This window comes from Coenobita brevimanus, chromosome 54 (genome assembly GCF_032717465.1).
Source record: "Coenobita brevimanus isolate Jiangsu-jjx chromosome 54, ASM3271746v2, whole genome shotgun sequence".
In the NCBI taxonomy this organism is placed as follows: Eukaryota; Metazoa; Arthropoda; class Malacostraca; order Decapoda; family Coenobitidae; genus Coenobita; species Coenobita brevimanus.
In genome coordinates, this window is record NC_137007.1 from 8,111,095 (window position 1) to 8,123,618 (window position 12,524).

Below are 12,524 nucleotides of genomic sequence, written 5' to 3' on the forward strand. Positions count from 1 at the left end.
GTGTAATGATTTCTGGGATGAAAACTAAGAAATGAATATGTTGTCAGGCATGGCAGTGGTGGCGGCTTGTGATGATGGGGTGAAAGGAGGCGGGGGGAGTGAGCAGTCAGCAGCCCAGGATGACACTGCCGAGCCCAACTCCTCACTACCTCCCAACATGATCTGGTAATGCTTCTTCACTAAACACTGTTGATGGCTTTGGAATGAACTGTCCACACCCCACTGATTTACTGATGCAAACTAGGAGCACTAATTTTACCAGCCAGCTTAATCCTGTCCACCTTCCTTTAGTTACCGTCTGTTTTTCAGCAATACATGCACCAGGAGTAGGCCCTCATACTATAATTAATTTTTCACATATTTTTGCATAAAATCTACATGTCAGTTGTGGAATATTCAGTCTTTGGAATGTTAAAGATTTTAGATTGACAAGTTACAACAGGGCCAGAGCCCCCAGGAAAGGGGACCATAAATATTTCTATCAGTAGTCCTTTCGTAGTACAGTAATTACTTTGTGAAATGTTCTAGGCCATTGTCTGACTCATTTCCATTGATTATGTTAGCATCCATGACCTTTCCTTAAAATTCCTGTCATTAGAATGTGACCCCTCCTTCCTGTTACATGTGCCTCTTCTTCACTCATTCAGATGTCTGGGACTGATAGCAGCAACCCCTTTTCTGTATCCACCAACACTTTTTTTCTCCACCATGGTTGCTATTGCATATACAGTATGTGCAAGACTTAATGTACTTTTATATTCATAACCTAATTGCTTTAGATGTAAGTTGCAGATATGAGGGTGCTGAATGTGTATGGCACACTCGTATTGTTATTACACTCACTCTCACTTTGCAAGGGCGGTCGTTATGTTGCATATTTGTATAAATGTGTGTGTGTGTGTCTGTGTGTAATTTACCGGGTCGGTCAGGATCACGTAATGGTCATTGTGATTGTTAGTATCCTCCCGGAAGAGAGCTGAGAGCTCATTTTGTCTGATCTAAGAGCAAGGCTGTGACCTTTCACACACACACACACACACACACACACACACACACACACACACACACACACACACACACACACATCATTGAAATATTTCTGTCCTATAGGAAAAAGTGATCATGTGGTCATTGAGTTCCAGATGATAATAGGGAACGTCGAACCAAGAGACGAGCTTCATAGACAGGGAAGATACAACTTTGGGAAAGCTAATTTCACAGGACTGAGAAACTTTTTTGAAAATGCGGATTGGAGAAAATCCAGAGAAACAAGAGAGATACAAAGGAAGTGGGATATCAGTCTAGACCTCTACAATTTGGGAGTGGAAAAATTTGTACCAGGAGTAAGAGGGAAAGAAAACAGGAAAAAGGAGTGGTTTAATAGAAGGTGTATGATAGCAAAAAAAGAAAGAGATAAGGTGTGGAACAACTGGAGAAAGAGGGGCAACACCAGAACAAAGGAAGAATATAAAAGAACTAGAAATGATTACACAAGAATACGTAGAGAAGAAGAAAGGAATTTTGAAAAAGGTATAATAGACAAATGCAAGGATGAACCCAAACTGTTCTGAAGATTTGTTAATGGCAAATTGAAACAAAGGGAAGGAATCACTAAATTGAAAGTACAAGAAAAGGTCTATAAAGATGCAGCAATGCAAGCTGAAATAATGAACAAATGTTTCCAATCAGTTTTCACTAATGAAAAAGAGTTTGTGGAAGAGGAGGGAGTGACTAGAAATGTACCGGTGATAAAAGATATAAAAGTGGAGGTACAGGAAGTGTACAAATTATTGGAAACTCAAGATGTAAGGAAAGCCCCAGGACCTGATGGAATTTGTAATTGGGTACTGAAGGAATGCAGAGAACAACTGGCGGATAAAATTCTCAGTTTAATCGTGTGTTCTCTGGAAGAGGGGAAAGTGCCACAAGAATGGAAGAGGGCAAATGTGGTACCAATTTATAAGGGAGGAAACAGGGAAGAACCCCTGAATTATAGACCAGTGTCTCTAACCAGCATGGTCGCAAAATTGTGCGAGAGAATCCTGAAAGACACGGATAAACTATCTAGAAGAGATGAATATTTTGCCTGAATGTCAGTTTGGATTCAGAAGTGGAAGGTCATGTGTTTCTAACTTGCTGAGCTTTTACTCAAGAGCGATTGACGTGGTACAGGACAGAGATGGTTGGGTGGATTGTGTGTACTTAGACTTAGAGAAGGCCTTTGACAAGGTACCTCATAAGAGACTAATGTGGAAACTAGAATATATAGGAGGACTGAAGGGGAAACTCCTGGAATGGATGAGAGACTTTTTGAGAGACAGACAAATGAGGACAGTAATAAAGGATAGGATGTCTGGATGGAGGAAAGTTACAAGTGGAGTCCCCCAAGGCTCGGTGTTGGCACAAGTAATGTTCCTGATTTACGTAAATGATATGGTAGATAGAGTGAACAGTTATGCAAGTCTGTTTGCTGATGATGTAAAGATCTTGAGGAAGATAGAGGTTGAGGAGGATTGTAAAATGCTGCAGGAGGATCTGGATAGGATACATGATTGGAGCCGGAAGTGGGAAATGAAATTTAATGTAAAGAAATGTAAAATATTGGAAATGGGTAAAAGTACCAGGAGGCCATCAATGAATTATTTGTTGGGTAATGAATTAATCACTAAAATGAGAGAAGAGAAAGACTTAGGAGTGCTGGTCCAAGATAGTTTGTCACCTGAAAAGCACATTAATAAGATAGTTAGAGAGACTTATAAACTCCTGACTAACATAAGAGTAGCATTTCATTATATGGATGAGGAGATGATGAAAAAATTGATAGTGGCCATGATACGCCCTAGGTTAGAATATGCAGCAGTAGTGTGGTCCCCACACAAAAAGGAAGATATAAACAAGATTGAGAGAATACAAAGAACAGCAACCAAAATGGTCCCCAGTCTGGCAGGTCTGTCATACAGAGAGAGGCTGGAAAAGCTGGATTTGCCTTCCTTAGAGGAAAGGAGAAAGAGGGGAGACATGATTGCAGTGTTCAGGACCATGGTGGGAGTAGATACAATTGACCGAGAAGATCTGTTTTTATGGGATAAGAGAGCAACAAGAGGACACGGAATGAAATTGAAAAAGTCAAGCTGCTTGAAGGATATCAAGAAATATAGCTTTCCTTATTGAAGTATAGATTTATGGAATAGCCTGGACAAAGAAATCATCCAATCTAAAAACTTAAACGAGTTTAAAGCTAAATTTGACTTACTGAGAAACAGCGATGAGAACCCACGAGCATAGCATATTTCGTGTGTATCTCAATTAGGTATATTGGGTAAACATTCATGTGTGTAAAAGTAAACTAGATAAATGTGGATATGGAGACAGGACAACACAGGCATCACTCAATTCCTGTATACTACAAGTAGGTAAATACAAATAGGTAAATACACATCACCCTCCATTCGGCTAAAGCGACTATGCAGTACTAAATTGCAACTTCAGGAATGCATATGACTTAGTTAGTAGCAATGAAAGTTACAAAAAGAGCCTAAACTATAAAAAGGGAAACTGTCATGACCTAAAGAACTACTTCTTAGAAATTGATTGGGAAAAGGAGCTTAGAGGACAATATTTAAATGCTATATATAAAAAATTCTGTGAACTTTATGAAATAGGAGTCCAGAGGTACATCCCACAGCACAAAGAAGCAGAAAATAAAATAAAGAAATGGTTCAATACAGAATGTAAAAAATCAAAAGAAAAAAGAGATTTGTTGTGGAATAGATATAGAAGACACAATAGTGAAAGGGCATATAATAACTATAAACAGGTAAGAAACGATTATACAAGAATAAGGAGGGAAGCCCAAAAACTGTTTGAGGAGGATATCATAAATAAAAACAGTGATCAGCCAAAGCTATTTTACAGCTACATCAGAAGCAAAACCAAAGTAAATGATAAAGTACAATCCATTACGAACGAGGGAATCACCTATACACAAGTGAAGGATATTTGTGAAGCACTAAATAAGAATATCCAATCAGTTTTTACAGAAGAAAAAAATTTTGAGAGGGATTATGTAGAACATGCATGCCCACACATACTACCAGATATACAAATATCAGAAAAAGTAATACAGGAGGAGTTAAGTAAATTAGACAAAGGAAAGGCAAAGGGTCCTGATGATATTTCATGTTGGGTGCTACATGAATGTGCAAAGGAGTTAAGTAAACCATTATCTTTAATTTTCAAGAAATCCATGAGACAAGGTAAACTATCTGATATTTGGAAGAAAGCAAACCTTGTTCCCTTATTTAAGAAAGGGAATAGACAAAATCCACTCAACTACCGACCAGTATCACTAACCAGTGTTGTAAGGAAGGTATTAGAAAAGCTTATAAGAAAAGCTTGGGTAAATCATCTAGAAGAACACAATATGATAACAGAAAGACAGCTTGGTTTCAGAAAAGGAAAATCATGTGTTACTAATCTGTTGAGCTACTGTGACAGAGTAACAGAGACATTACTGGAAAGAGAAGTATGGGTGAAGAGTATCTCTTTAGATTTCAAGAAAGCATTTGACACAGTACCACACCAAAGACTTTTATGGAAACTGTATCATCAAGGAGGAATTCGAGACAAACTGTATTGTTGGATGCAAGATTTTCTCATAAAAAGAGAAATGGGAACAGTACTAAGGGGAAATTACTCATCATGGAGAGAAGTGACTAGTGGAGTTCCACAAGGCTCAGTGCTGGCACCAATCATGTTTTTAGTGTATATAAATGATATAGACAGTAACACTGGAAATGAAAGCTACCTAAATATGTTTGCAGATGACACAAAAATACAAAGGAGAATTACTAACACAGACTCTTGTAAAGAGCTACAAGAAGAATTAAATAAACTTCATGAATGGAGTAATACATGGCAAATGGAATTCAATGTGGACAAGTGTCATGTAATCAAGTTTGGTAAAAGTGGAAAAAGACCTGATTGGGATTATAAGTTAGAAAATAAATCCCTACACACATCAGAAAGAGAGAAGGACCTAGGTGTGATTATCAGTAACAGATTATCTCTGGCTGACCACATCAGTGAGAAGGTACGGAACATGTATACACTGCTTGCAAATATGAGAATAGCTTTCACATACATAAATGAAGACATGCTAAGAATGACAATAACATCATTCATCAGACCAACCCTGGAGTATGCATCAGTAGTCTGGAGTCCTCATCTCAAATAACACATAGACAAGATTGAAAAGGTTCAAAGGGCCACTACAAGATGGGTACCAAGCTTAAGGGATCTAAGCTACGAAGAAAGACTAGAAAAACTGAATCTACCAACACTACGGGAGAGAAGGAAAAGAGGTGACATGATTATGTTATATAAATGCATATCAGGGGAGGAGAAAATAGACATAAATGATTACTTAACCTATGGGGAAGCATCAGCAAGAGGACACTGCAAAAAACTGCATAAAAAGAGAGGTAATAAAGGCGTAAGGAAATTTAGTTTCCCAAATAGAGCAGTTGATCAGTGGAATGCACTACCAAATGAAAGAGTATGTGCCAAAACAATTCACAGATTTAAGGATATGTACAATAAATATGGTTTAAGACACGGGACAGTACGAGCTTGACTCATTCCTGTAAAGATACAATTAGGTAAGAACACACACACACACACACACACACACACACACACACACACACACACACACACACACACATCCCATTGCTCAAGGGGGACAGTAACCACCTGCTTCATCAGTGAAACTTTTTGCATCCTGAGCAGGTGCGAACATTCGTCTACTAGATGGCAGGCGAGAGCATTGCCACTGAGCCAGCGAGGTGTGTGTATGTTCTTACCTAATTGTTCTTACCTAATTATATCTCCGCAGGAATGAGTCAGGCTCGTACTGTCCTGTGTCTTAAACCATTTTTATCATACATCTCCTTTAATTTATGAATTGTTTTGGCATACACTATTTCATTCGATAGTGCATTCCACTAATCAATTGCCCTATTTGGGAAACTAAATTTCCTTAAGTCTTTATCGCCTCTCTTTTTAAGCAGTTTTTTGCAGTGTCCTCTTGCTGATGTTTCCCCATAGGTTATGTACAGTATTCATTTATGTCTATTTTCTCCTTCCCTGATATGCATTTATATAGCACAATCATGTCTCCTCTTTTCCTTCTCTCTTGTAGTGTTGGCAGATTCAGTTTCTCTAGTCTTTCTTCATGGCTTAGATCCCTTGGTACCCATCTTGTAGCGGCCCTTACCCATCTTGTAGCGGCCTTTGAACTTTTTCAATCTTATCTATGTGTTTCTCGAGATGAGGATTCCAAACTACTAATGCATACTCCAGGGTTGGTCTGAAGAAAGATGCTATTATCTTTCTCAGCATGTCTTCATTTATGTATGTAAATCCCATTCTAATATTTGCAAGCAGTGTATACATGTTCCGTACCTTCTCAATGATGTGATCAGCCATAGATAGTCTGTTATTGATAATCACACCTAAGTCCTTCTCTCTTTCTGATATGTGTACGGTTTTACTTCCTAACTTATAATCCCAATCTGGTCTTTTTCCACTTTTACCAAACTTGATTACATGACACTTATCCACGTTGAATTCCATTTGCCATGTATTACTCCATTCATGAAATTTATTTAATTCTTCTTGTAGCTCTTTACAAGAGTTTGTGTTAGTAATTCTCCTTTGTATTATTGCATCATCAGCAAACATATTTAAATAGCTTTCATTTCCAGTGTTACTGTCTGTGTCATTTATATACACTAAAAACATAATTGGTGCCAGCACTGAGCATTGTGGAACTCCGCTAGTTACTTCCCTTCATGATGAGTAATTTCCCCTTAGTGGTGTTCTCATTTCCCTTTTTCTGAGAAAATCTTGCATCCAACAATACAATTTGCCTCGGATTCCTCCTTGATGGTACATTTTCCATAAAAGTCTTTGGTGCGGTACTCTGTCAAATGCTTTCTTGAAATCTAGATAGATAATGTACTGTCCACCCATCCTTCTCTTTTCTGTAATGTTTCTGCAGCTCTGTCGTAGTAGCTTAGTAGATCAGTAACACATGATATTCCCTTTCTGAAACCAAATTGCCTTTCTGTAATCATATTGTGTTCTAGATGGCTTACCCAAACTTTTCTTATCAGCTGTATCTTACTTACAACACTGGTTAGTGATACTGGTCAGTAGTTGAGTGGATTTTGTCTATTCCCTTTCTTGAATAAGGGAACAATGTTTGCTTTCTTCCAAATATCAGGTAGTTTACCTTGACCCAAGGATTCCTTCAATATTAAAGATAATGGTCTACTTAACTCCTTTGCACATTCATGTAGCACCCAACATGAAGTTTCGTCTGGACCATTTGCTATTCCTTTGTCAAATTTACTTAACTCCTCCTGTATTTCTTTTCCTGATATCTGTATATCTGGTTATATGTTTGGGCATGCATGTTCCATTTCATCCCTCTCAAAATTATTTTTGTCTGTAAAAGCTGATTGGAAATTCTTATTTAGTGCTTCACAAATATCTTTCTCTTGTGTACAGTATAGAGGATCCCTTCATCTGTAATGGATTGTATTTTATCTTTTACTTTGGTTTTGCTTCGGATATAGCTGTAAAATAGCTTTGGTTGGTCACTACTTTTGTTTATGATGTCTTCCTCAAACTGTTTTTGGGCTTCTCTCCATATTCTTATATATTTGTTTCTTGCCTGTTAATAGTTGTTATATGCCCTCTCACTATTTTGTCTTCTGTATCTATTCCACAACAAGTCTCTTTTTTCTTTTGATTTTTTACATTCTTTATTAAACTATTTCATTATTTTCATTTCTGCTTCTTTGTGCCGAGGGATGTACTTCTGGACTCCTATTTCCTAAAGTTCACGGAATTTTTTATATATAACGTTTAAATCTTGTCCTTTAAGCTCTTTTTCCCAATCTATTTCTAAGGAGTATTTCTTTAGGTCATGATAGTTGCCCTTTTTGTAGTTAAGACTCATTTTGTAACTCTCATTTCTGTTAACTATGTCATATGCAATCCTGAAGTTGCAATTTGATACTGCATGGTCGCTTTTGCCGATTGGAGGGTGATACATAATATTATCAATATTATTTTCTTGCCTAATAAATATAAAATCTAGTACTGATGGTATATCGTCCCCTTTTTCTGGTGCTTTCTTTTACATTTTGTGTTAGGAAAAACTCCTGCACAAGGTCCACGAACTTTTGGTCCCAACAGCTTTCCTGGCATTTTATACCTAGAGTATTCCAATTTATATTTATGTTGAAATATCCAGATAGTATAATTCTTTCAGATTTCTCCTCCATTCTATGTGGTAATGCTTTTATACTTTGAATTGTACTCTCTACCAGATCTTCATATTTGCCTTTTTCCCGAATGTTTAATGTGTGGCATGTATAAATTTGCCACAATTACTCTCTCTTCAGACGTACTAATCTCTACTGTGATCAGTTCTGCCTGTGAGGGTATATCTAGTTCTATTTCTTTGACTTGCAGATTTTTCTTTGTTAATATTATAATTCCTCCTCCTTTTTTTTAAGTTCCTATCTCGTCTCCATATATTGTATCCTCTAGGTTTATGGTCGTTTGATATCTTTGATGTTAATTTTGTTTCAATTAGGCAAACAGTATGTGGTTCCTTTTCTTAAATATAATAATTCATCTCTGGTAATTTAGATACCATTCCATCTACATTAGAGTACATCAACTTAATCATCTTGTTTACATGCTTGTCATGACATGGGTCAGCTACCTTCCTCTTTTTTATTCCCTGCTGTTTATGTACCACTTTCGTACCTGCAATGCAATTACTTTGTAAAAAAATGTGTTTTCTATTCCTCTGATTTTCCCTTGTTCTTTGTTTTTGCCTCATTCCTCTTCTCTTTTAGTAATCCCAGTTCCTTTTGAGTTAGGCATCTTTTTATCCATACATTTTTGAAATCCTCTTTTTCCATGAGTTTGTTTGCATTTTTTAGTATTTCCTCCACAGTGTTTACACTCTGGAAGGTTACCTTAAGGGGCCTTGTGTGTGTGAGTGTATTTACCTAGTTGTGATATACAGGAAGTAAGCTACGCTCATAGGGTCCTGTCTTTTTTTCTCATTAAGTCAGATTTTGCTTTGAACTCGTTTAAGTTTTTAGACTGGACGATCTCTTTGTCCAGGTTGTTCCACAGGTCTATGCATCTATATGGAAAGCTATATTTCTTGATATCCTTCAAACAACTTGGCTTTTTCAGTTTCATTCCATGTCATCTTATTACTCTTCCATCCCATACAAACAGATCATTTTTATCAATTTTATCTAGTCCCATCATGGCCCTGAACACTGCAATCATGTCGCTCCTTTCTCCCCTTTTTTTTTTAGTATGGGCGGGTCCAGCTTTTCCAACCTCTCTCCGTAAGACAGATCTGCCAGGCTGGGGACCATCTTGGTTGCTGTTCTTTGTATTCTCTCGATCTTATTTATGTCTTTCTTCTTGTATAGGGACCACACTACTGCCGCATATTCCAGCCTTGGGCGGATCATGGCCACTATCAATTTTTTCATCATTTCCTCATCCACATAATGGAATGCCACTCGTATGTTAGTCAAGAGATTGTATGTCTCTCTAACTATCTTGTTAATGTGTTTTTCCGGTGACAAACTATCTTAGACCAGCACTCCCAAACCTTTCTCTTCTCTCACTTTTGGGATTGATTCATTACCCATCATATAATTCAGTGATGGCCTCTTGATACTCTTACCCATTTCCAATATCTTACATTTTTTTGCATTAAATTTCATTTCCCACATCTGGCTCCAATCTTGGATCCTATTCAGGTCATCCTGCAGCATTTTACAGTCTTCCTCGACTTCTACTCTCTTCAAGATCTCTGCATCATCAGCAGACAGACTTGCGTAACTGTTCACTCGATTTACCATATCATTTACATAAATCAGGAACATTACTGGCGCTAACACCGAGCCCTGTGGGACTCCACTTGTTACTTCCCTCCATCCAGACATCTTGTCCTTTATTACTGTCCTCATTTGTCTGTCTCTCAAGAAGTCACACATTCACTCCAGGACGTTTCCCTTCAGTCCTCCTACGTGTTCCAATTTCCACATGAGTCACTTGTGGGGTACCTCGTCAAAGGCTTTCTCCAGATCCAGATGCACACCATCCACCCAGCTGTCTCTCTCCTGTAACACGTCAGTCACTCTTGAGTTAAAGCTCAACAAGTTGGAAACGGAGGCGGTGGCTGAATCGGTAGAGAGGCGGCCTGCAGTCCTGATGGACGCAGGTTCGAATCCCGGCTGGGGCAGGGAACAGTTTAAGGATTTGAATTTCATAAAAAGCAGACTTTTCTGATCTACCAGATGACCCGCCGACATGTCGTAAAAATACCCCCGCTAATACCAATACACCAGTCCTGTATGAGACAGCCCTAGCATGTATCCAATATGGACGGTGGGTGTGCCGAAGTGGTGACATGTGGAGGTGTAGGAGGACTACTGGGCCTTGGGATAGGCTACTGCCCCTGAGATATAGGCCCTGAAGCCTTTGCCCAGAGTCGGACAAAAAAAAAAAAAAAAAGGCCTTCCACTTCTGAATCCAAACTGGCTCTCAGCCAATATGTTCGTCTCCTCCAGATACTTTATCCATCTGTCTTTCAGGATGCTCTCTAATTTTGCAGCTTCGCTGGTCAGGGACACTGGTCTCTAATTCAGGGATTCTTCCTTGTTTCCTCCCTTATTAATTGGTACCACATTGGCCCTCTTCCATTCCTGAGGCACTTTCCCTTCTTCCAGAGAACACACAATTAAAACGTAAATCCTATCTGCCAGTTGTTCTCTGCATTCTTTCAGTACCCAGGTAGATATTCCATCAGGTCCTGGGGCTTTCCTTACATCTTGAGTTTCCAGTAATTTATACACTTCCTGCACTTCCACTTTCATGTCATTTATCACTACATTTCTAGTCACACCCTCCCCCTCCACAAAGTCCCTTTCTTTAGTGAAAATGGATTGGAAACATTTGTTCATTATTTCAGCTTGCATTGCCGCCTCTTTATAGACCTCTCCTACTTTTAGTAGGGTGATTCCTTCCTTTTGTTTCAATTTGCCATTAACAAATCAATAAAACAATTTGGGTTCTTCCTTACATTTGTCAGTTATACCTTTTTCAAAGTTTCTTTCTTCCTCTCTGCGTATTCTTGTATATTCATTTCTAGTTCTTTTATATTCTTCCTTTGATTTATTATTACCTCTTTCTCCATTTGTTCCATGCCATGTCCCTTTCTTTTTTTGCTATCATGCACCTTCTGTTAAACCAATCCTTTTTCCTGTTTTCTTTCCCACTTACTTTTGGAACATGTTTCTCCGCTCCCGAATTATAGAGATCTAGAAAGATATCCCACTTCCTCTGCATCTCTCTTGTTTCTCTGACTTTTCTCCAATCCACATTTTCGAAAAATTTCCTCAATCCTGTAAAATTTGCTTTCCCATAGTTGTATCTTCCCTGTCTATAAAACTCATCTCTTGGCACCACGTTCCCCTTTATCATCTGGAACTCAGTGACCACATGATCACTTTTTCCCATAGGACACTGATATTATAAATTTTCAACTACATCAGGTTCTTTAGTTAGTAGTAAATATAATCTTGCTGGCATGTCATCTCCTCTGAATTTAGTCTCCTTTTTGACCCATTGGGTCATTACATTACTCATTGCAGTATTTAACAATATAGTGCCCCATGAATCTTCATTGCTTCCCGAGTCCCATTCCTCCCAGTTCACCTCTTTACAGTTGAAATCCCCCATCATAATTATGTTACTGCTATTCTCAGTCACTTTTTTGAGATAGATAACCGTATCTGACAACATCTCCTGATATTCATCGTCCTTCCATGCCCTTGTCTTAGGGGGAACATATACCAATGCGATGTCTCTCTTACCATTCTCTCCAGTTTCTAGTTTCGTATTTATCGCTTCAGCCTTACCCTTTCCCAGTTCCACATTTGCCACACTGATGTTGTTCTTCACTGCTATCATCACTCCTCCTCCCGTTCTCCACAGTTTGTATTTGCCATCTCCCATATGGATGTCAGTATCCTCTCTTGACTTGGTCTCTATAAAGCACATGATATCTGGTTCGTGAACCCTCAAGTAATCGTTGATTTCTAACCTTGCCGATATTAAACCGTCAGCATTAGTATATGCCACTTTCCAACTTTTTTCAGTGTTCTTTATTTCCTCTTTTCTCCCTCTCTCTCCGTCGATACCACTTCCTCAATTTCTGATCCATAACTCTCCAATAAAGCACTGTCTTCTCTTCCTCCGTTCTCTGTTCGTTTTTTGCCTTTGCTTCCTTTAGTAGCTCCTTTATCTTAGCTCTTTCTTCCTCATTTGAGTTTCTCGTTATCCAAACATTCTCCAGCTCTTCTTTTTCTGATAATTTCCATGTTTTGTGTATAATTTCATTTACTATT

The 12,524-nt window shown here is 38.3% G+C and overlaps 1 protein-coding gene across 1 annotated transcript in view; it reads left to right on the forward strand.

Moving 5' to 3' along the window:
* Window positions 1-84: 84 nt before the first annotated feature.
* disp (RND transporter family member dispatched) overlaps window positions 85-12,524 on the forward strand; it is a 135,909-nt gene continuing 123,469 nt past the window's right edge. The window contains exon 1 of the mRNA XM_080273354.1: window positions 85-165. Within this exon, the coding sequence (XP_080129480.1) occupies window positions 158-165 (8 nt within the window). The 5' untranslated portion in view covers window positions 85-157. The remainder of the gene's footprint in view (window positions 166-12,524) is intronic.